The sequence below is a fragment of the Sturnira hondurensis genome, unplaced genomic scaffold, assembly GCF_014824575.4.
Source record: "Sturnira hondurensis isolate 20B ecotype Veracruz unplaced genomic scaffold, ASM1482457v3 Scaffold0003090, whole genome shotgun sequence".
Taxonomy (NCBI): domain Eukaryota; kingdom Metazoa; phylum Chordata; class Mammalia; order Chiroptera; family Phyllostomidae; genus Sturnira; species Sturnira hondurensis.
The window spans coordinates 1,135,919-1,160,876 of record NW_028075721.1 but is presented as its reverse complement, the minus strand read 5'-3'; the positions used below and the strand labels follow the sequence as shown (position 1 = coordinate 1,160,876).

Genomic DNA, 24,958 nt, shown 5'->3' with positions numbered 1-24,958 from the left:
CTAAGACCAACTTTTCTGGTGTTTTAGATCCCACTCAATCTAGGACACTGTTCCCACAATTGCCCTCTTTCCTGCATCTCCTGTCTAGGTAATACTTTCCATCAGCACAATAACAATTGTTCTCATCTTGGCATATTTATAAATATGCTGCGCCCCCTTCCCCCTGCCACTCCATCTCTTGCTTCACTTGATAGGAATACTCCCCAGTAGAGGTGTATCATACATCTCCAGTTCCTCTTCTTCTGTTGTCCCTTGTACCCCCTCCAGTCAGGTTTTCTCTTATTAAAGGTCACTGATGGACTTCATGTGGCTAAATCCAATTATCTTTTTTCAATCATTTTATTTGACCTTTTAGCATTATTTGGTACCACTGATCACTTCCTTATCGTTGACACATTTACTTCATTGACAGATGCTTCTCCCAGGTTTTTTCTTTTCCCTTTACTAGACATGGGAATTCTCCTACAGTTCAGTCTTTAGACCTCTTCTTTTTTTCTACAGACACCCTCACTGGGGTCTCATCCTGTATCATGGCTTTAAATATTTACTTCAAAATTTACATCTCCAGCTCAGGATTTCATATTCATATAACCAAATGTCTATGTGACATCTCTACTTGGATGTCCATTAAGACATCTCAAATTTAATGTCTCCAAAGATAAATTAAATCATGATCTCTTCCCAGCCCTATCATAAGCATATTCCTCCCTCAGTCTTCCCACCTGAGAAAAGGCAAGATTATCTTCCAGTTGCTCAGGGCCCAAACTGGGGAGCCATTCTTGATTCATTTCTTTCACAACCCATACCCGAGCTTCAGTAAGTCCTGTCTGCTAACTTGCAGGATATATTGATACAAAGATGACCATTTCTTGTTGCTTCCACCACCCTAGCCCCAACGGCATCATCTGTGGCCCAGATTACTTGCAATAGCCTAATTGGCTTCCCTGACTCCAGCTTTGTCTCTCTCTGTATTTGCAGTTCAATAACCAGAGTGACACTAAAAATCTAAGACCATCTTCTCAAAGCCTTCTAATAGCTTTCCATGTTACTGGATAAAAGCTAAAGTAAAAGCCCTACATAGTATTATAACTACCTGCTGCCCTGTCCTGTCTGACTGACCACTCGTCTTCCTTCGTGATCACTCTACTGCAGGCCCTGGCCTCCCTGCAACAACACACACACACACACACAGCAAGCTTCCACCTCAGAGCCCTTACGTTTGCTCTTCCCTCTTCCTTGAGCCCTCTTTCCCTCACCTCCTTCAGATCTTTGCTTTAGATTTTACCAGAGAACTCTTACTTGACCACCCTAGGAAAATAGCAGTCCCCCTCCATGGCACATTCCATCTCCCTACCCAATTTAATTTTTCCCCATAATACCTACCCCACCTGACATTCTAAATATTTTATTGTATGTCCTACTCCGGAAGATAGCCCCATGAGAGTAGAGATTGGGGGTGGGGGTACATGTTATTGAAGCATAATATATTACATATACAGAGAAGTACAAAATACTAAGTGAAGAGCTTAGTGTTGGTTGAGAGCAGCTGCTTTTGTATCTTTTGTTTAGTGCTCTGTCCCCAGCACAGGAGATCCTCAAGTATTTAACAAAGAGTTGAACTGAATGTACATGTATTAACATGCCTATATACTGAAAACAATTGAGAATAAAGTTGCAAGTGGATATATAGTGATGTTATAACTAAAAAATCCCTGCCTATTTTTTAAATCAACTTACATAAAGTGAAAGTGGGAAGGTATTAAAATACCAGCTTAGAGTGGTGGTTTCCTTTAGAGTTAATAGGGAGAGGGGTAAGAAGAAATAAAAGAAGACTTAAACTGTCATATTTTACATCTTTTTTAAAAAAGATATGGCAAGATATTTACATTTGTTAAGAGTATGATGCAGCCCTGGCTGGTGTAGCTCAGTGGATTGAGCACAGGCCTGCAAACCAGAGGATCGCGGTTCGATTCCCAGTCAGGGCACATGCCTGAGTTGCAGGCCGGTTCCCTGTAGGCCAACTCCCAGCAGGGGATGCATGAAAGGCAACCATACATTGATGTTTCTCTCCCTCTCTCCTTCCCCTCGAAAGATACATAAATAAATAAAATCTTTAAAAAAAAGTATGATGCATAGGAATTTGTTGCATGTGCTTCTCTGGAAGTTTAATCTCTTTAATAGTTAAAGTTACCCTCCTTGCTATCTGCTCTCCCATCTCATAAAGCCACCTGCTTGGTTCCCTTCGAGTAGGAGCCAGTTTGGCCTGCACATCTACTGCGCCTAAAGGATTGAGGAGAAGGAAATGTAGGCACTAATGCTCCCAGGGGTGAGAAGCTGATCCAGGCCCAAGAAAGGAGAGAGAGGTCTTGGCACTGTTAAGATCAAGCAGAGTCATTCTTATTCTCTAGAAATACCATCTGAGAAGTCAATTTTAAAAAAGGGAAGAGCATGGGAGCAAAAGGCTTCCTGTAAATAAGAGCATAGGTAATTATTTGTAGGAATTGGTGGAAGGAGAGAACTAATTTTTGCTAATCAATGTCAGTGAAAGCCCTATAATTTTGGAAAAACACTTTTTTGGACAAACACATTTTAATGGATAAAGGAACCAAGAAATTTCAACTTGAGGTACAGACGATATTTTATCATGCTATAACCAGATAAGTATTAGCTGTAATAACTAATGGGGTTTTTTATGTTATTATGTGCATTAAGAAACTAGCAATTACCAATTGTTCTTGAGTTATAATGCTCATTTTCAAAAGTTAAGAGTTGTCATAGGATTTTGGCTTGGAGTTGCTGATAAGGCCCCAGATATGAAAACAAAATGCCATGTTACCCTATAATTCTAAAGGGTGCCACAAGGGCTTGGCACACTGTCCCATTGGACTCACTAGGAGGTGGGAGCCTTGCACAACCTCACTTCTGGGCCCCCATTGACATGTAACCATGGCACAAGGTCAGGTCCAGAGGAGAGGGGCTTTATGTTCCTGGGATGAGGCCTATGCATCTCCACACAGGGCTAGGGGGCTCAGGCACCAAGAGGATGACTGGGGTCCTGACCAGTGTGGCTCACTTGGTTGGGTGTTGACCTGCAAAGCAAAAGGTTACCTGTTCGATTCCCAGTCAGTGCACATGCCTGAGTTGCAGGTTCAGTCCCTGGTAGGGGCATGTGCGAGAGGCAGCCAATCGATGTTTCTCTCCCTCTTTCTCCCTTCCTTCTCTTTGCTCTATAAATAAATAAATACAATCTTTTTGAAAAAGAGAGAGCCCTGACTGGTGTGGCTCAGATGTTGTCCCACAAGCTGAACCAACACTGGTTTGATTTCCAGTCAGGGCACATGCCTGGGTTGTAGGCCAGGTCCCAGGTTAGGTGTATAAGAGACAACTGATATTTCTTTCTCTTTTTTTCCATCCCTTTCTCTTTCTCTAAAAATAAATAAACAAAATCTTTTAAAAAGAGAGAGAGAGAATGACTGGATGAGATATTGCAGACATCTGAAATCACTGGAGCTTGCTGTCTCCCTCTGCAGTAAAACCACAGGCCCACCCTGGGCTCCCACCTTGGGAGATCTTGCTGTTTATCCCTGAAGAGTGTATATGCGATGGTCAAGGGGTGGGGAGGGACCAAACACAGGTTCTGAAGGAAGGAGAGTGCTGCTGAGTAGCCCCTAGAAGCAGAGCACGGAAGCCCTCCGAGGCTCTGCAGTTGTGCCTAGGAAGAAAAGGATAGAACAGCTCCATCGGTTTTCTTTGCTACCAGAGATCACAAGACAGAATTTCAATGGATACTGGATATGGCTACCATGTAATTGATCATCTAAACTGGGATTCTTAAGAATGAGAAGGAATCTAACCAGACAGGAAGCTGGGGCTGTGCTGGAAAACCGGGACAAATGTGTTACCCTGAGCTTGGAGCTCTCAGGGGGAGGAAGGAAGACGGGGTGGCTGGAGCCAAAGGGATGTGTCCCCGTGGTTGCTTAACCAAACTAGGGGATGGCCCACCTGGAGAGGGATTAGAAACAGGGACTTCGTGGTGCCGAAGGGGAAACCTGTCTGCCCGCTGTGAATGAACACAGGGGACTGAGGTGAAACTGAACGTATTGTCCAGGCAGCCGCGCATCTCCTTGTGAGGGGACTACCCTGTCTGGGCAGGCCACCATCCCCAGGCCAAACGGGACCAGCCCGTGAGACCCACGCCTTCCTTCTCCTTCCCCCTTGGCCCACCAACGCTCAGAGAAGTGGATCAAGCAAGTGGGCATCTAAGAATGAGGTGTGAGTTTGGACTTTTGAAATGGGCTAGACTAAATTTGCTTTCTCTAAGGTTAAAGGATCGATCCTATAGAAAGATTTGACAGTGTGGCGGGGGTGAGAAGGCATCTTAATGGGCACCATATCGGTTGGAAAGTTTGCACCACCAAACTTAGAATTCATAACAGGAAGATCCGGAAGTGCCCTTTAAAGAGGTGTCGAAAGACGCCCACTTGCCTCCCCCGGCATTTTACCCTCAGTAGGGAAGGTAGGGAAGACGCACCATCCGCCAGTGGCGGTTCCCACGCGAAGAGAACCACGGCCGAGCGCCCCAGACGCGGGGCGGCCTCAGACTACGTTCCCCGGAAGCCCTGGCGAGGCGCACGCCCGCTTCCGGTCCGACGTTTTCCGCCACCGACGCAGGGGTTCGTGAGCCAGAACACGGCCCCAGCCCCTGGCGAACCGGGTCGGGTGTGTGTAGGCGTCGGCGGCGAGCTTGGTGTTCGATTTCGCCTGAGCGAGTGCGTTCTCAGCCGGGCGTCGTGCTGCTGGTGTCAGGCTGCGTGGCGGCCACCACCCGCCACTCGTGTCCTCTTTTCTTACTCTCTGCCTTGTGGCTGGATAGGGCCAACTCCTGTCACGTGACTTGCTGGACAAAATGGAGATAAGTTGAACATATGAAATTAGGTAAGTGGAGAAACCCCAGGTAACAACTATATGTCCTCGCTCTGAAGAAATTTTAAGTGTAATGAGGAACTGTAAGTTCCTACTCCCTCAGAACAAGGTCGTAAAAACAGACAACGTCTCTCCTTTGTCTCTCTGCCCTCCTGCTCCCTTCCTCGGATGGGAAGCCACGTGCGGGCAGGCTGAGGCTGGAGGGAGGATAATGAGGCCTTAGGTGAAGGGGTACGGTTCCGGTAATGGCGGTCTAGGATATTAGGACCTACTCCTCCAGGGAAAATAACTTATGCTGGATGAAATGTTGGAAGGGAAAGAAAGAAAAGCATGCCACAGCGCTAACAAGAGTGAAGAATTAGGGGTCAAACTGAGAAGAAGCAAGACGAGAGAGTTTATCAGGCTGCCTTTGTCTGAAGGCGTTTGTTGGCGGAAAGACACCTACGAATCTCAGCTGTAAGGTTCGTGGACTTGCAGTGTAGGGGAACAAATGTAAAAGTGCTGAAAGCCGGAAGTCTAAATAATCACCCCACGTTTGAACTGGAACCCCAAGTGAAAACACCGTCAAGAAAATGTTGAACTAGAAATGAATATGTCTCTCAAATTCAGCTTGACTTGGAGATACAGGGAACCTCAGCTTTCAAAATCTACAACATTGACCAGACTAGTGGTGGGCCCAGATGACTGACAGAAACAAATGAATATAATCTTTAGAGAAGGGTATTATCTCTGATATCAAAGTATTCTTACCGATACTTTTTTTAGTAACTTCCAGCACATTCTCAAAGATAAGCAGGTATACAAGGAGATATCATCGAAGAGAACATGCAGAAATAACAGACAACAAATACACAAAAACTTCAGGTATTTTAGTTATTAGAGAAAGAGTATAAAATAGCAATTCTTAGTATTTTTTAAAGAGATAACAGACAAGATTGAAAATACCTGCAAAAACAAGAAAGCTTAAAAATTGACACAGAAGATTTTAAAAAATAACCAAATAGAATTTTTTTGTATTGTGAAGGAAATTCTAAAGGCTGTATTTCATACAAAATGATCCCAAATGAATGGTGAGAGACACAAGAAAGGATAAAGCCCAAAGAAAGTGGTAAAATGTGGATAAGTTAAATGAGTAACTATATAAAACAACAATGTTATTTTTATAAGTCTTTAAACATACGGAATTAAAACCCAAGACAGTGATACTTTTATTTTTAGCTGTAATAGTAGCTTCTGATAAACTAACACTCCTACTGGAAATAGCTTGAAGAATTGGATTTTATATGTGTGTGTGTATGTATACATATACATACGTACATATATATGTATATATTTGAAGGTACTCAGAGCTGCCAAGACAGCCAAGAATCGAGGATCCAGGATACTAGAGCAAAGGGAGCTCATTAAATTAAGCCCAACATTCTGGGTGCCACTTATTCCAAAGGGCTGCTTGGCCATACCTAGTGACATCATTGTAAAATGATTGAAAACAGAACTAGAGAGCATTAAAAGCAACTAAAGAAAAATACTTTACCTTCAAAGATTAAACACTGGAAAAATGATAAAAACAAAACAAAATATATGGTCAGTAATATAGTAACTTTGGTAACAGATGGTTACTAGATTTATTGTGATCACATTATAAGGTATATAAATGTATGTCTGAATATTGTATGTCAACTATAATAAAAACCCTTAGATATCTAACAAAATGGGTAGCTTGTTAGATAGAATAAAAAGTTTTATTTCAAAAGCTGAGAAAAAATGTGAGGGACTCCCTCAGCACCCACAGATGCAGCTGGGTTTTGAAAGAGCTGCCTTGGATTCTCCTATGTAGTTGAGGTATCACAGTGGTTTCAGACTCTACTTGAGGGGTCAGTAAACCAGAGAATAATGAGTCAAGATGCCAGCTCTGGGCCCTGAGAAATCCCAGGATTCTACAGCCACAGACACCTTGCGTCACCATCCCCAACCTGATCCAAAAGTACTCTGTAGCTTCTGGAAAGGAATGGGTCTGACCTGTTATACCCCAGTCCCAAATAGCCCCTATACACACAAGGGTTTGAGTAAGTAGCAACGGGGCAGAAGCCCAGAAAGGAAACAACCAGAGGTAGGGAGAGAAAAGGGACATTCATTTGCCTTGCTTCTTAGTGTGTGACACTCCCAAGAGGCTGCCAGGTCAGTGGCACTTCATGATCTGATTCAGGGTGGGGGCAACTCTACCCCCCACCAAAGGCTCAGTAACCATTAGAACAACAGTGGCAACCCTCCCAAGACTGTTTGGGGCCCCAGGGCCTTTCCATGGGGCAGAATGTCCTCCATATTGGGGAGCTTTTTGGACCACCCCTGCCTCCAGGCCCAGCAAAATTCCTCACACCCTCCTCCATCTTCAAGGCCCATACCCTCTGCTACTGAGATCCTTCAAGGGGTCAGTACGGAACTGGATACCCCATAGAGCCTGCAGGTGTCGACTTGTGTGTCCTGCGTACTGGTAAGTTGTAGCTGGAGACGTGGGTGCTGGTGATTGTGGAGGAGAGGAGTTAAAAAGCTGGATTTGGAGAAAAAGAGTCAGAGGGAGGGAGGGCAAGAGGAGTGCAGAAAGGTTTGGGGAGAAGAGGAGGGATGGGAGCTAGGAAAATACCTCCAGGGACCCTGTCCAGGAGCTCAAGCTCAGTTAAAGGGTGTCCTGCACAGGCTACAGGAACCTTTTCCTCCATGCACACCCAGTTCCACCTCCAGTCAAACAGAATCAGCTGCCAGGAAGGACTTCTTCAAGTCCTTTTCAACTTTCAGTTTATTTTCTAACTTCACCACACAAACCCTTTGGGGGTGAGGAGTGGATGGTGTGTGATTAAGGAACCCCACAGCAAACATTGCCCATTAAGGAACCCATCTGGTTGCCTCTAGTTCTTAACAATACTGTCTGTTACCTCAAGGAGAGATACTGTGGAGGAAAATTCTGCATCATCTAGGTTCCTCTTGCTGTTATTTCTTTAGCACAAGTTGCTGTTAAGACTAAGGAAATACAAATTCACTTTTTAAATAATCACTGAATTAATAGGAGGTTTGGTGATCGTGTAGTAGTAGTGCAGTGGTTTTCATATTTGAACACCCACCAGAAACTCTTGGAATGCTGGTTAAAACAGATTTCTGGGCCCCAGCCTTCTGTTTTCTGATTCAGCAGGTGTGTTCCAGAGCATTTGCATTTCTTGAAAGTTCCCAAATGAGGCTGACACTGCTGGTACGGGGACCACACTTTGAGAACCTCAGATTTTGGTTAAAAAAAGAAAAAACAACTTTCAAGGAATGGACTGTGTGTTTTGTTTTTCTTTTTTTTTTAAAGATTTTATTCATTTATTTTAGACAGAAGGGAAGGGAGAAAGAGAGAGAGAGAAACATCAATGTGCTGCTGCCTCTAGTGTTCCCCACACTGGGGAGCTGACCTGGCCTGCAACCGAGGCATGTACCCTGACTGGGAACTGAACCAGCAACGCTCTGGTTCGCAGGCCAGTGCCCAGTCCACTGAGCCACACCAGCCAGGGCTGTGTTTTGTTTTTCAGTCAACACTCCTCTAGTTTATTCACACTCTTAGCCAATTTTCCCTGCTGCATCCTTTTCTTAACTTTGTACCGACATTTCATGGTACATGTAGACCAAAATAGTAACAGGGATGGTAAGAATGAAAATGATATTCAAACTCAAGTTGTATACATGAAGTAGGTACACATTTTGTATGTCAGTCCAACCATAATAAAGTGTATTTTAAAAAGAATGAAACTGTGTTCTTCATATTTCTACAAAATCTCAGCAAGTATTTTAACTGTAAGCTGAAAAAAGCATGTGCTGGTGAGGAGTGGTGCGTAGCTGGTCCTGAAGCTCCAGTCCCAGCTACAGAGCAGTGGGAATGCTTCAGATCAGGTCTCCTGGGGGGAGGGGGGCTGCACGGCCCTGGGGGGTCTTGCCAGGATAAGGAAGGGGTGTCTCTGTGACAGCAGCCGAGCAGGACAGAGTCCGGAGACTTTAAGAAATTGTAAGTAATCTGATGCTGTCTGGGCCTGAGAGCAGCAGAGGGAGGGAAAGGAGAGGCAACACTGCTGGACTTCCCTAGACCCTGGGAGGCTAGGGGTCAGGAGGGGTTGGTTGCAGGTGGAGTGCTATGGTTAAATACATCTCTGATTGAATCATCAGATTCTGTTTATTAGGAGCAGGAGTTTTTTAAAAATACATGTGCCTAGAAAGCCCCTCTTCTGAATTTCTCAGAAGATTGGCAGCACACTAATTCACTTTTCTTTGAGGTAAATATTTAGCCAACTTTAAAATTAGGACTTGTCAGTGTGTTCACTGGCAGGGTGCAGTGAAAATGTTTATGTTCACTTACACGTTCCCCTTCCCCAGAAGAGATCGTTTACTTTTATTTCCAACTGATTATAAGACTATTTCATTCTCCTTGTTGAACATCTTACTTTCAGGAATGCATTTTTGTAAATAACTATCGATTTGGATCTTTTGTGTATGTCGGCTATCTCCCATGTGGTATAATGTTTATTGTTCTTAATATCTTGATTTGATTGCTATCAACTTCAACTGGTCTACCCCACAGTGGAGCATTGTCCATCAAGAAATCTCCAGCATGAAACTTTGCAAAGCACTTTTGACACCTTATATCAGTCACAGCACCTTCTCTATACACTACAAATCATTTTTGCACTTCAGCTGCATTTTTACCTTTCTGGAAATAATAAAGCATAATATACCAAAAATGTCCCTTATTCAATCTTCAGTATTAAATGGCTACAACAGAAATTCACCAATTTTGATGTTTTTTTTAATGCACACTGATATGACATCTGTCACAATGCAATCTAGCAAAATTACTGGAGCCATCTTATGGAAAAAATCAAACTTTTGGGCCAACCCAATAGATTAGATTTTCTCTTAGAATAATATTTTAGTTACTGATTTTAGAGAGAGGAATGGAGACAGAGGGGAACATTAATTTGTCCTATTTATTTATGCACTCATTGGTTGCTTATGTATGTGCCCTGATTGGAGATCAAACTTGCAACATTGGTGTGTTGGGGGTGATGCTCTATCCAACTGAGCTACCTGGCCAGGGCTTGTTGCCTTTTTAAAAATTTTTTTACTTAGAATTGTTTTGTTGTATTCATGTCTTAGTTCAAGGTCCTGTACCTAGTTGGTAGTAATAAACATTTATGAACTGAACAAATTAATATTTCCTGTGCTCCTTAAATGTTTTTTTTCCCAGTCAGTACTCTTTTTTGTGAGTGATCTGGGGCAGATTTCTTAAGTCTCTGTACCTCAGTTTCCTCAACTGTAAAGTGGGCTTACTAATAGACCTCACCCCCTAGGGCTCTGGTGGGTTAAATGAGTTAATATGTTGTACAGTGCATGGCTCATAGTCATACAACAGTTGTTTTTCACCATTATATTACTTTATCATGATCATCACATCATCAACATTTGAAGCAGCTAGATTATAGTGGACATAGCACTGGATCTGAAGTTAGGTGTGACATTAGCTGTGCAATCTTTGGCGTGCCACCTCCCCTCTATGAGTTTCAGTTTGTCTTTAATGTGGGGGTTACCATAGCCCCACCTGTTAGGGCTGGTGTGAGGATTGAGTTAATATCTGTAAAGTATGTTGTACCATGATGGGCTCTAGTTGGTGTTCTTTAAATGGTGAACGGGCTAGAATTGTAGGACCACTGGCCTGTTGGGGTGCTTGTCTTGGGGCGGGTCCTGGTAGGTATAGGAGGGCTGAAGGACACAGTTCACCTCCCAGTAGAGACACCCCATGCATGCTGATGGCCACCAGGGGGCGGTGACTAACCACAAATGAAGCCCTGGCGGACATAGAGCCAGTACTAGACTGTGTGCCTTTCCTTCTCTTTTCCTTCCCTCCTTTAAATGACGTAGGAATTTTACATCAGAATGATGAGATACTGGATTTCTGGGCTTCCATCCACAGCTTCTGCACCCAAGGGGAAGAAGTCTGGAGCACATGGTAGGCAACAGGAGATCAGAGTCAGCATGGTGAGACCCACAAATTGGAGGCGCCCAGCAGCTGCATAAGCAAAGCATTCTTTTTCTACAACTTTTTATTTTAAAAACTACACACCCCTGACAGGTGTGGCTTGGTTGGGCATCATCCCACAAAGCGAAAGGTTGCCAGTTTGATTCCATGTCAGGCATATGCCTGGGTTGCATGTTTGGTCCCTGAGTGATGTGCATAAAACAGGCAACCAATCAATGTTTCTCTATCACATCAATGCTTTTCTCCCTCTCTTCCCCTCTCTCCCCCTCTCTCTAAAAAATAAAATATTTAATTTTTTTAAGATCTTAATTTAGGTTTTGAGAGAGGGTAAGGGAGGGAGAAAGAGGGAGAGAAACACTGATGTGTGAAACATCAATGAGTTGCCTCTCACATGCCCCCAGCTGGGGGTTAGCCCACAACCCAGGTATGGGCCCAGACAGTGAATTGAACCCATGACTTTTTGGTTCACAGGCTAGCTCTCAATTCACTGAGCCACACCTGCCAGGGCTAAATAAAATCTTAAACAAACAAACAAAAAGACTTGTACAATCAACAGACACCCTTATACTTTCCATCTTGATTCACCAATTGTCAGTATGCTTTGTCAGATTACATTATTTATACACATGCTTTTTATTTTTATTTTTTGGCTGAACCATTTGAAAGTTACTTGTAGGCATTCTGACACTTAACTCCTAAAGTCTTCAGCCTGCATATCCTAAGAGCAAGGACATTCTCCCACACAGCCACAGTGCCTAAGAAACTCAACATGGTAGTATCTTATATACAGTTTCGTATTCAGATTTCTCCAGTTCACCCAGTTTTATCCAGTATAGCTATAGTTTTGTTTGTGATCCAGCATCCAGTCAGTATTCACCTGGTTTTTCCTCTGATGACATTTTTGAAGACTCAAGGCAAATTATCTTGCAGAAGATCCCACCATCTGAATTTGTCCTCTTTATTCTTTCATGATTAGATAAGTCACTTTTAGTAAAATACTGCAGAGGCCATGTTACCTATTTCCCATTGTATCAGGAGGCCCATCATGCAGGTTTATACCATACTGGTAACACCAAGTTTGATCACTGGGCTATATGTGACAGTTTCCTGTCCTTTCTCTCTCCACTGAAAAACTGAATTCAATCATGACACTATAAAAAGCAACCAGCTGAATGCAGGATGTGAGACAAATAGCCCAGTGTCTCCAACAATTCTATGGTATGGGGGTAAAAATGAGAAAAGACTGTTTTGAATAAAAAGAGACAAGATATAATAAAATAATTGTAAAAAGACATCTTTGAAACAATTGGGGAAATTTTAATATGGACTGGGTACTAAATAATATTAAGAAATTACTCTTTTTCTGTCTCTGGCTGCCACAGTGATAGGAGCTGCCCCCTGTCTGTCCACCTGCAATGGCTGGCCCTACGGAACTACTCCAGCTTCCTGATCAAGAAGAACAAGCAGACCTATAGCACCAAACCCAGTAATCTGAAGGCCCACAACTCCTTTAAGTACAACAGGCTGATTCACTGCAAAACAGTCGGCTGGAGCTGGTGGCCCAAGGGAAAGGTGTGGTGGTAGTCCTGGAGTGAAATCTGGCCAGCAAGAGCCAGTGGCCTCCTAGTGTGGATCACCATCAGCAAGAATGCCCACCCTGGACAGCATCTGGCACGTGATCTGCAGCAACCAGGACAACTGGGATTTGGACACGGCTGCCAGCGCAGGACCAGGCCATCAAACGTAGCCAGAAGCCCACGATGATGAATGATGACAAGGAAGGGAGCCCACACCCACTAACAGCTCCTTAGCACCTTCCTCCCCCGAAAACAATAAAGGTATCAGCCAACTTGGAAGGAAGGAAGAGAGGCAGGGAGGGAGAGAGGGATTACTGGTCATTTCATTGGGACGATTATTATTTTTCAACATTATATTAATTACATTCATGCAGTGGGATATATAGCAGTGAAAGAATGAAGTAGTGCCTCATAGATCACACTAGATAAATCTCAGAAATAACATTTGAATTAAAAAATACAGCCCTGGCTGGTGTAGGTCAGTGGATTGAGCATGGGCCTGCAAACCAAATGATCGCAGTTTGATTCCCAGTTAGGGCACATGCCTGAGTTGCAGGCCAGTCCCCAGCGGGGGACACACAAGAGGCAACCATACATGGATATTTCTCTCCCTCTCTCTTTCCCTTGCCCTCTAAAGATAAATAAATAAAAATCTTTATTAGAAATTTTAAGGAAAAAATGAATTATAGACTGATAAAATTGCTATACCAATGGTGCCATGATATGTGTGTGTGTATATATATGCTTAGTATATTATATATTATGACAAATGCGTTATGATATGTATTAGATTTGCTTTTTGCATATATATTTTATATATGTATTTAAAATCTGAAAAGCAGTACTAGAGATTGTTTGTGGATGTACACATGATGAACACTTTATTCAAGGAGTGATGTATGGCAGAAAAGTGTTGGAACAGGGAAAGGTACATAGGAGGCTGCAACTGTAGCTGTTAGAGTTTTATTAGGATACGTTACACTTAAATAGGTGTTCATTATGTTATTATCTCTCCTTTTTGTGTATATCTGACATGATTTCACAAAAATATTTTGCATGTAGTTTTTTAAAGGAAAAAAGCTTTAATTTATTGAGCAGCTACTAGATTCAAAAAGCATAATATATATTATCTACTTTTATCTTCATCTCACTTTTTTCCTTTTTTTTTGTCTTTTTATCTTTTTTTCTCACCTCACTTTTTAAAAAGATTTTTGGTTATTTTTTAGAGAGAGAGGAAGGGAGGGAAAAAGAGAAGGTGAGAAACATCAGTGTGTGAGAGACATCGATCAGTTGCCTCTCACAAGTCCCCAACCAGGGGTCCAGCTGTCAACCCAGGCATGTGCACCCAGAATCGAAATGTTCCCCTTTTGACTCCTAGGCTGGCACTCAGTCCATTGAGCCACACCAGCCAGGCTCACCTCACTTCTTAATCGTATGCCACTGTTCTGCCTGTTGTGTGCTCCACTGTAGTCACACTAACCTCCCCGCTGCCTTTTTAAAAAGCTGAGTGCAGTCCTGCCACAGGACCTTTACACTTGCTTTTCTCTCCACCTGGAATATTCTTCCCCAGGAAGAACATAATTTGCTCATTCACATCCTTCAAATCCTTGCTCAAATATCACCTTTTCAGCAAAGCCTTCCTTGGCTAGTCTGTCTTCCTTGCCTTGCTCTATTTTTTCACCAAGACACTTGTCGACTTCTGACGTATCATATAAGTTACTGATGTTATTTTGCAGTCTGTCTCCCCTGGTTGTATGTAAACTCTGTAAGAGAAGAGATTTTTCTCTGCTTTATTCACTGCTGTATTCCCAACACCTCAAAATTTTATATATATCATAGGCACTTAATGCATGTTTGTGGAATGAATTAATGTTTCCATCACTGTATCAAAATTTAGAAGCTGAAAACATAAACTATTCTCACCCTGGCTGGGTGGCTCAGTTGGTTGGTGCATCATCCCATAAACCAAGAAGTCTTTGGATTTAATCCCCAGTCACCACATATACCTAGGTTGTGTGTTCAACCCCCAGTTGGGGTGTGTATGGGAGGCAACTAATTGCTGTTTCTCTCTCACATCAATGTCTCTCTCAAATCAATAAACATATCCTTAGGTGATGATTTCAGACAAACATAAAATGTTCTCTCACATTGTTTCCAAGGGTTGTGAATCTAGGAGATGCTGAGCTCAGTGTTTCGAGCTCAGTGTTTCAAGCTCAGGCTCCCCATGAGGCTGAAGTCAAGCTGTTGATCTGAGCTGGAGCCACCTCAGGGCTGGGCAGGGATGCAGAGCTCCCACTTCCACTTCCAAGCTCACAAATATGGTTGTTTGTGAAAGAATGCTGGGGTGGTAGGGTGGAAGAGAGTATTGGGGGATAAAGGGGACAACTGTAATTGAACAACAATAAAGAAAAGAAAATAAGAAAGGAAGGAAGAGAAGAAAGGGAAAAAAAAGAAAAGATCTGTACTGGCCGTTGGCCAGTTCTTGCCCACATGGGCTGCTCTTCACGGGGCTGCCTCATGGCAGCTGGCTTCCTCCAAAGTGATCAAGGAGAGAGGGGGGAAAAACCTGAAAGCACTCAAGACAAAAGCCACAATCTTTTCTTACCTAATCACAAAACTGACACACCATCTGTGGCATCTGTGGCAGGTAGAATGACTACAGCCTCTCAAAGATGTTCATGTCCTAATCCCTGGCCTGTGAATATGATACCTTACATGGCAAAGGGATTTGGGAGATGTGATTAAGGATTTTTAAAAATATTTTATTTATTTATTTTTAGAGAGAGGGGAAGAGAAGGAGAAAGAGTGGGAGAGAAACCTCAATGTGTGGTTGCCTCCCATGTGTCTCCCACTGGAGACCTGGCCTACAACCCAGGCATGTGCCCTGACTGGGAATCGAACTGGCAACCCTTTGCTTCATAGGCCCGAGCTCAATCCACTGAGCTACACCAGCCAGGGCTGATTCAGGATTTTGAGATGGTGGAGATTGTCTTGGATTGTCCACATGGGCCAAATTTAATCACACAAGTCCTTATAAAGGAAAGAAGAAGGAAGGATATTCAGTGACCAAAGAAAGGAGTGGTGACAATGGAAACAGGTTGGAGTGATGTGCTTGGAGGATGGAAGAAGGGACCATGAGCTGAGGAATGCAGCTGGTCTCTACGGTCTGGAAAAAACGAGGCAACATTCTCGCCTGGAATCTCCAGAAGGAATATGGCCCTGTCAACACCTTGATTTTGGCGCAGTGAGACCCATTAGATGTCTGACCTCCAGAGCTGCAAGATAATAGATTTGTGCTGTTTTAAGCCACTAAGTTTGTAATGATTTGTTACAGCAGGTATAGGAAATAGTGACACGATCACTTCTGCCATATGTTATACTGGGGAGAAGTGAATCAATCCATCTTCACAGGGTGTGAATACCAGGCTGCTCAGTTATTGGGAAGCACTTTAAAGGCTGCCTACCACAATGAATAAGTTACTAACTCCACTCGATAGATAAACTGAGACTCAGGAGTGAAGTAACTTGCTTGAGGTCATACAGCTAATAATGGTGGAATTAGTTCCATCTGACAGAGTAAATTCCAAACTCTCCTGACAAGTAGCTACAAGGTCCTATCTGATCTGAGGCCTGCCTCTCTATAATCCCAAACACCAAGCTTTTCCCCAACTCAGGGCTTTTATACCATTCCAAAATCACTTTTCTCTGGGCTGGCTGGCTCCTCCTCACCCAGCAGGTCTCAGTTCAAGTACAAGTATTTCCTGATAACATAATAACTTTTATCTCTTTATCCCATTTTAGCTTTTATATCTTATTTGTTGTTCCTGTATGGTCCACCCATTTCCACTGCTCCCGCCCCTCACTCATGAGGACAGCAGTTTTGCCTGCTTTGTTCATTGCTGTATCACCACTACTGGCACATAGTACTGAATGAACTACTGAATGAATGAATGAATGAATTCACAGGAGGTAAAATAGTTGAAAACAATCTCTTTAATTCACTTCTCTGGGCATCTGGAAATAAGAGATCTTACTTGGCAGAGCTTATGAAGATTAAAAGAAGAAAAGAAGTCACAAGGCCTAGAGCCACGGATATATTTTTAAAGAAAGGAGAGTTTCGATTCCCCCACCATGACCAGGCCAGGCCTGCGGGTATTCACAGGGCTCTGCACTCTTAGAGAGCCCTTTGTCTCCAGAGAAGGAAGAACACTGGCAGGATGGGTGAGCAATCCACCAGCACCTTTACTGGAATAGTAACTAATCCTTTTTTCCCAGGCTGGTTCTGCTGGTCCCCACACCCTTTCCTGCAGGCAAAACCCTTTTCTACTTAGGCAGGAACCAGAGCTCTCTGCAGACTCTGCAGGTCAACCCTATATTGAGTGAGGGTATATTAGGCAGACAGAGCAGGACTTGATTAGGGTGTCTGGGCTCTTGGAATGTTGGACAAGGAACCTGTTTTCTCAATCTCTCTCTCTCTCTCTCTTTTTGTGTGGGAAGGCAGGAACTTGAGTGCAGAGAGGTGAGTGAATCATCTCAATCCACAGCCCACTCTAATAGTTGGTTTGTTCAAGGTACCTCTCTAGTTTTATTAGTTCATTCACTCATTTCTTTGTTTTCTTGCCCTCCACTCCCATTACTCCGTCCCCCACTCTGTTTAATAAATACCTTTGAATTCATGTGTAGCTTTGTCAGATACGTAGTGTTGTTTCTTATGAATGTGATTTAACTTTTTAATTAAAGTGTACCCTGCTATACAGATCACATTCTGTTTCTTGCTGTGGTAGCCAGCCTCCCAGATGGCCCCCAGTGGACCTCGCGGTATTCACACCTTTGAGCAGTCCGTTCTCGCACTGAACAGAGCTGACCTTACCCAACAAATAAGGTATTGCAAGGATAACAGTGTACAGCTTCCATGGCTAGGTGATAAAAGACATTGCAAACTCCCCCTCATTCTCTCTTGGATCACCCACTCTGGAGGAAGTCAGCTGCCAGGTTGTGAATGAAACTGAGTAAATGACCCACAAGTCCAGCTGCCTACTGCCGGGAAAGCCACTCATGAGGCAGTTCTGCTTGAGAAGGAAAGGGGTTTATTCAGGAGTCAACAGCCTGAGAAGATGGCAGGCTCATGCCTCCAAAACCACGTTAGCATCTCAGGGGTCCTGGCTGGGTTATATAAAGGGACTGTGTGAAAAGGGGGACTACAGGATTTCTGGTGAAGTGCAGTTTCTCAGCCTTGTTCTCAGGTGGTTTCACTGTTACTTCCTGCAGGTGTGTCGTCATGTAGTTCCATTGCTCTATCCACAGTTTTGCTGCTGAGGTTCAGGAACAGGCAGCGTTCTGCTGGTTCTGACATAAATCGCTGACATTTGTCCACTTCTTGTGGTCAGGGTCATTCCTTGGTCAAGCAGGAACTGCAACTGCTGAAAAATACTCATAAGAAAATATTTAATGCATGATTAGATCAAGGGAGGGTGTTAAAATGTTCTCTAGATGCAGATGAGCACAGTCCATTCCGATAAGGCAAGTGCTGGTCTGGTATGCATTCTCCTGGTATAGTTGTCCTGGCTTTACATTTGGAGGTCAGGAGATCTCCTGGAGCTGGGATGTCTGAAGGTCAGGGTCTGTATCTTTTGCAGTTTGTTCCTAGGATTCTTATACAAACATGCTGTTTATCTACAAGCTACCTATTAGAGTTAGCACTTACAGAAACAATGTCAAAGGAATGGTGGGGTGGGTTATAACTCCCCACTGTAAACATGCGGGTACTGAAGCAGCCCTAAGGAGAGGTCTGTGAGGGACAGAGGCCTGCTACTGACAGCCCCAAGTTGCCAGCCATGTAAGTGAACCATCTTTTTTTTTTAGTTTTTAATTTTTAAATTTATTGATTTTTACAAAGGGAAGAAGGGTGGGGAGAGAGGCAGACACGTTTATTTTGTTGTTCCATTTATTTATGCATTTGTATATTCAGTGGTTGTTTCTTGTATGTGCTCTGACTGGGAATTGAACCTACCACCTTGGCTATGGGGACAATGCTCTTACCGTCTGAGCTGCCTGGCCAGGGCTGTAAGTGAAATGAACCATCTTGAATGATTCTCCTGCCCCAGTAAAACCTTCAGATAATTGCAGCCCCAGTGACATCTTAACTGCAACCTCATGACAGATTTCAAACCAGAACCACTCAGTCAAGCCATTCCCAAATTTCTGACCCTGGAAACTGTGTGAGATAATGAATGTTCATCTTTGTTTTAAGTCATTAACTTTTGGGGTAATTTGTTACACAGCAGCAGATAACTGATACTTACTTTTTCATCTAGCTGTATAGTTGGTAGATCTATCCATGTTTATTTGCATTTGTCTAGCTCAAGAGTCAGCAAAGTCTCACTGTAAAGAGCTAGATAGAATATATTTTATTTTTTTAAGTATTTTATTTATTTATTCTCAGAGAAAAGGAAAAGGAGGGAAAGAGAGGAAGACCAAAACAGTGATGTGTGAGAGAAATGTGAATCAGTTGCCTCTCGCACGCCCCCAACCAGGGGATCTGGCCCACAACCCAGGCAGGTGCCCTAATAGGGAATCAAACTGGCAACCTTTCAGTTCACAGACTGACACTCAATCCACTGAGCCATGCCAGCCAGGGCTAGATACTAAATACTTCAGGTTTTACAAGGGGCGTACAGTCTCTGTTGCTCAACTCCACTGTTATAGGACAAAAGTAGACATAGATGATATAGAAATGAATGAGTGTGGCTGTGTTCTAATAAAACTGTGGCTGCTGAAATTTGAATTTCATATAATTTTCATGTGTCACAAAATATTCTTTTGATTATTTTCCCAACCATTTAAAAATATAAAAATCATTCTCAGTTCAAGAACTAAGCTGTGCCCTGGCTGGTGTGGCTCAGTGGATTGAGTGCCAGCCTATGAACTAAAAGGTCACGGGTTTGGTCCCTGATCAGGGCACAGGCCGGGGTTGCAGGCCAGGTCCCCAGATGGAGGCGTGCAAGAGGCAATCTTTCTGTGACATATTGATGTTTCTTTCCCTCTTTTTTCCTTCCCTTTGCCTCTCTCTAAAAATAAATAAATAAAATCTATAAAAAAGGGCTAACCTGCACCAGAGCTGGCAACAAATCAAATTTGGCCCACAGTTTTTTTGACCCCTGATCTATTTCATTGTTTTAAACTCCTATATAATTATTCCATAATGTGCTTTCATGTTTTACATATTTATCCCCCCACTGAGGGGCATTCAGTTTATCTCCTACTCCCAGCTACTACAAACAACAACTTCAGTGGACACCCTCAGCCATGTGGGAAGGTCCCTGGGACATCTGCCCAGGAATGGAGTTGCTGGGTCTCAGGATATTAGTGTGCACTCACCAGTGGGCCAAGAGCCCCATTTCTTCCTCACCCTGGCAACGCTTGGCATCATCCAGCTTCCTAATTTTGCCAGTCTGCGAGTTGGTGGCTCCTTTTCATTCTGGCTAGCATTTCCCTAATAACTAATGCATTTGAACATCTCTTTGCATACTGATAAAGATTTCCTCTCTCGATTGCTTATTCATGTTATTCACCTATTTTTCTATTAGGTGTTTTTGACTTTTCTTATTGGGGGTACTTCCTCTTCCTGGGCCTCAGTTTCCCCATGTGCACCACAGTTGCCTACGGAACTTTTCTTGAAATGCCATCCCTGTTTCTGAAATCCTTACAGCCATGTTTCAATAATGGGAAGTTGGCCAGCAGTGGGTTTTTTACCTGTATTACCTCATTTTAAAAATTCTGGTTTTACTTGGGCATTAAAACTGAGCCTTCTGGGTTTAAGGAAGTTGATTACCAGTCCAGGGCCACCATGGGAGATCATGGGATTGAGCAGATGCCCAAGCTGGGTTCTATTAGGAAGAGCTTGACCTACAAGTCAGGGAAAGACAGAAAACAACACCTCACCGGGGTCAAATTGCAAATGCAGTCTAAGTGAGAAGAGGAGTAAGGCACTGGGGAGAATGGGGCCTTCTCTTCCTAGCTGGTGGAGGTGAAACTAGCTCTAAACTTTTTGAAGGGCAGTTTGGCAAGTATGTGCCAAATACCTTTAGCACCTACGTACCTTTGACTCAGCAAAATCCCTAGAAATTTGTCCTGAAGTGGCCAAAGACAAGAAGAAAAGCATGTGGGGTTGGGGGGCAGGCAGAAATCATACCTAAATATCCCCCTGCAGAGATGGAATATGACTGTATGTGTGTCTTAAGAGAAATATTCCATAGAAGGATTTCTAATGCTATGGAAGGATATTATAATGCAAGTAACATGCCCATGCTATAAAATAGTGGTTTCAGAATGATCTCATGTTTGAAAGGAAAAAATATTTGAATAAAAAACGCAGGGAAAATGTATTGAGTGCTTAATATGTGCCATGCGTTTTTTTGTGCTTTATAGCCTCATTTAATTGTCACACAATTCTATGAGTAGGTGCTATTATAATTCTAATTTTACAGGTGGAGAAACCAAGGTCAGAGGAGTAAAATGAGCTGCCCAAGGTCACAGATGGTAAGTGATAGAGCTGGGATTTGAACTCAGGCAGCTGGCTCCAGAGCCACCCCAGTATATTCCCCATGGTCAACTCCATGTTTATACCTAAGGAGTGAGACTAACAGTGGCTCTTATTTCCTTTATCTGTATTTTCTGATTTTTCTACAATTAATTAATTTTAATTTAATTTAATGTTTTAAATGGGAAGGGAGGGAGATAGAGAGGGGGAAAAAACACTGATGTGAGAGAAAACCATCAGTCAGTTGCCTCTTGTTTGTGACCTGACCAGAGACTGAACCCACAACCTGGGCACGTGCTCTGACCAGGAATCAAACCCATGTCCTTTCGGCTTACAGGACAACACTCCAACCAACTGAGCCACACTGGGCAGGGCAACAGTTAATTATTTTTAAAGAGCATCATTCACCCCAGTCCCATTGTAGTGGTTGTTGCCTTTGGGGATACAGTATGACAGTGGGAAGAAGCTGTGGATGGGGCTGCTGGGTGGGGAGAAAAACCAGGAAACCAGGAATGAGATGTAGCTTTGCTCACTTCACACCCTGCTCCAGGCCTAAGCTCTCTCTTTTTTCACGTTCAAGTATATTAAGGAAATCGAAGGTCGAATATTAGCTGTATGACTTTAGACTGGTTCCTCACCCTTTGTGAACCCTTTTCCAGGTATGTCCTGTGGACTGAATTTCTGGAGAAACTTCCCTGTCCTTCTCTTACCATCCTTCCCATTCCCCATGACTGAGTGAGGCATAGGGAGTGAAACCTGGCTCAGTGGTGCTGGGAAGGAAAGGAGGAAGGAGCAGGGTGTGGAGGGGGAAGCTGGCACTGGGAAAGGAGTGGGGAGTGGTGGAGGAGCCGCAGGAAGGCACAGGTCCAGGGAGGTGTTCTCACCTGTCTTTCCTCCCGCCCCAGGGCTTTGTGGAGTGATGACCCAATCTTCTGATGTAACTCCAGGAAGGTCTGTGCTGTGGTGAGCACTGGACAGGAAATCCAAAGACATGGGTTTAGCTCATACCTCACAACCAGTTACCTGTGCCCTAGAGCAAGTCAGTCTGTTCTCTGAACCTTGGCTTTCTCAGATGTTTGAGAGTGAATGCCTGGCAGGTTGTGAGGCAGCATGAGCAAAGGTGCTTTGTGAAAAGCTAAACAACTATGTGTTATGTCAGTTTACTGTAATACACCTCCTATTGTTTCTTTTTAATAGCTTTTTTGACACATAATTGACATACCACACAATTCACCCATTTAAAGTATATTCTTCAGCCCTGGCTGGTGTAGCTCAGTGGATTGAGCGAGGGCCTGCGAACCAGAGGATCGCGGTTCGATTCCCAGCCAGGGCACATGCCTGGGTTGCAGGCTGGTTCCCTGCAGGCCAACTCCCAGCAGGGGACACATGAAAGGCAACCATACATTGATATTTCTCTCCCTCTCTCCTTCCTCTCTGAAGATAAATAAATAAAATCTTTTAAAAAATAAATAAATAAAGTATATTCTTCAGCAAATTTTAGTATATAAGAAGTGTGCCACTATCAACATAATTTTAGAACATTTTCATCATATCCCAGAAACCCCATACCTTTTATCTATTGCTATCACCGATCTCCCTGTGCCCAGTCCTTTCAGCTCCTCAGCCCTAGGCAGTGACTCCTCTACTTTCTGTCCCTGCAGACTTGCTTATTCTGAACGTTTTGTATCAGTGGAATCATACAATATGCCATCTTTGGATGGCTTCCTTCCCCAAGTGTAGTGTGTTTAAGGCTTATCTGTGGTATAGCATATGTAATATTTTCATCCCTTTTTAATAGCTGAACAATATTCCATTGAATGGATATACCATGTCCATTCATTCATCAGTTGGTAGGCGTTTGTGTTTGTCTTCTACTTTGGGGCTATTATGAATAGTGTGGCTATAATCTTTGATGTACACATTTTGTTTGGACATATATTTTCATTTCTTTTGGATATATACTTAAGAGCGGAATTGATGGGTCAAATAGTAATTATGTTTAACATTTTGAGTTAATACCTGTTTTTATACAGTCCAGGAGCAAGGAATGGTTTTTATGTGTTTAAGTGATTAGGGGGGGAAAAACCAAAAGAATAATATTCTGTGCCCTGGCCAGATAGCATAGTTGGTTAGTGAGTCATCCCAATGCACCGAAGTCGTGGGTCCAGTCCCGAGTCAGGGCACATACAAGAAGCAACCAGTGAATGCATAAATAAACGGAATAGCAAATTGATGTTTCTTTCTCTCTCAAATCAGTAAAAACAAAAAATACTTTGTAACATGAATATTTTGTATCATGTGAAAATTACATAAAAGTCATATTTCAGTGTCCACAAACAAAGTTTCATTGGACAGCTGCATTCATTATTGTCTATGGTGCTTTTGCACCACAATGGCAGACTTGAATAATTGGGACAGACCATAAGGCCTTGCAAAGCCCAAAATACTTACTATCTGGCTTTTTAAGAAACTGTTTGTCACCGTGACTGGTGTGACTCAGTTGGTTGGGCATCATCCCACAAAATGAAAAGTTGCTGGTTTGATTCCTGCATCGCCAGGGCACATGGCTGGGTTGCGGGTTCGGTTGCTGGTTGTGATGTGTACAAGAGGCAATACCTGGCTGGTGTAGCTCAGTGGATTGAGCACGGGCCTGCGAACCACACGATCGCGGTTCGATTCCCAGTCAGGGCACATGCCTGGGTTTCAGGCCAGTGCCCAGCAGGGGACTCACGAGAGGCAACCATACATTGATATTTCTCTCCTTCTCTTCCCCTCTAAAGATAAATAAATAAAAAATTTTAAAAAATGTTTGCCAACCCCTGAACTATGTCTTGGTATTGTTATTAGTAACTATTGTTTGGTGGGGGCAGCTTGAGTAGGCACTGCCTCTGGGTTTGTTGGGAGCAGAACTCAGGTCACCACCTTTTCCGCCCGGTCCTGGCCTGGCAGCATAAAGGAACTATTATTATAAAGGAGAGCTCACTTCTAGCCCCATTTGCTGGATGGAAAAACAGTCCTGCAGGAGGTTTCAAGCTCATGCAAGCTGAGGGAGAGGTGAGGGCCTAGCTTTCCTCTGCTCCTGGACAGCCCCCTCTCCCCATTTCATGTCCCCTGCCCCCAGCTAAGAAGACCCGCTGTGAATAATTCATGGCCAGCTTTTGTGGAGCACTCCATCTTTTCAGAGCACTTTGAGTATCATTAATTAGTCAGAACCTGGCTCCAGCTGTCACCTAATAAAACTAAAACAAAAGTGGCTCTGATGTCTCTGCTACTAAAACTGGACGCTTCCATCTTCATTTTAAGGCTTTGTACCCATATATTTCTTCTCTCTGCTCCTCACCTCATCAACCCATCACCTCTCAGAGGACTAAAACCTACTGTTTTGGCTGAAATCAGGCTTCCTGAAAGAAGGAAGGCAGTCTTAAAGTTGGAGCCCCGGCCCTCATAGCTGGTGTCTTCTTTTTTTCTTATCCTCACCTGAGGACATGCTTACTGATTTTGGAGAGAGGAAGGAGGAGAGAGAAACATCGGTCAGTTGCCTCTCATATGTACCCCTATCGAGGACCAAATCCATAACTCAGGTGTGTGTCCTGACCAAGAATCAAACACCTGACCTTTCATTTGCAGGATGACACTCTAACCAACTGAGCCACACTGGCCAGGCCCTAATTCTCTTTATATGTGTATATTCGGTTCTGTTTCTCTGGAGAACCCTATATTTAGCATCTAACATTGTACCCCTTGGTCTCCTTCAGATTAACTGGCCTCTGAGGAGACTCTTACACATTTAATAAATATAAATAAGACTTAATAAATAGCCCTGGCTGGTGTGGCTTAGTGGATTGAGCACTGTCCTGCAAATCA

General features: G+C 43.3%; 1 protein-coding gene across 2 annotated transcripts in view; it reads left to right on the top strand.

Moving 5' to 3' along the window:
- ZFP90 (ZFP90 zinc finger protein) overlaps positions 1 to 13,043 on the top strand; it is a 39,770-nt gene extending 26,727 nt beyond the window's left edge. The window contains exon 5 of one of the 2 annotated variants that reach the window (XM_037041419.1): positions 12,361 to 13,043. In XM_037041419.1, coding sequence (XP_036897314.1) covers positions 12,361 to 12,428 — 68 coding nt within the window. In that variant the 3' untranslated portion in view covers positions 12,429 to 13,043. The remainder of the gene's footprint in view (positions 1 to 12,360) is intronic. The other variant, XM_037041420.1, reaches the window with a different exon arrangement.
- The last annotated feature ends 11,915 nt before the right edge of the window (positions 13,044 to 24,958 follow it).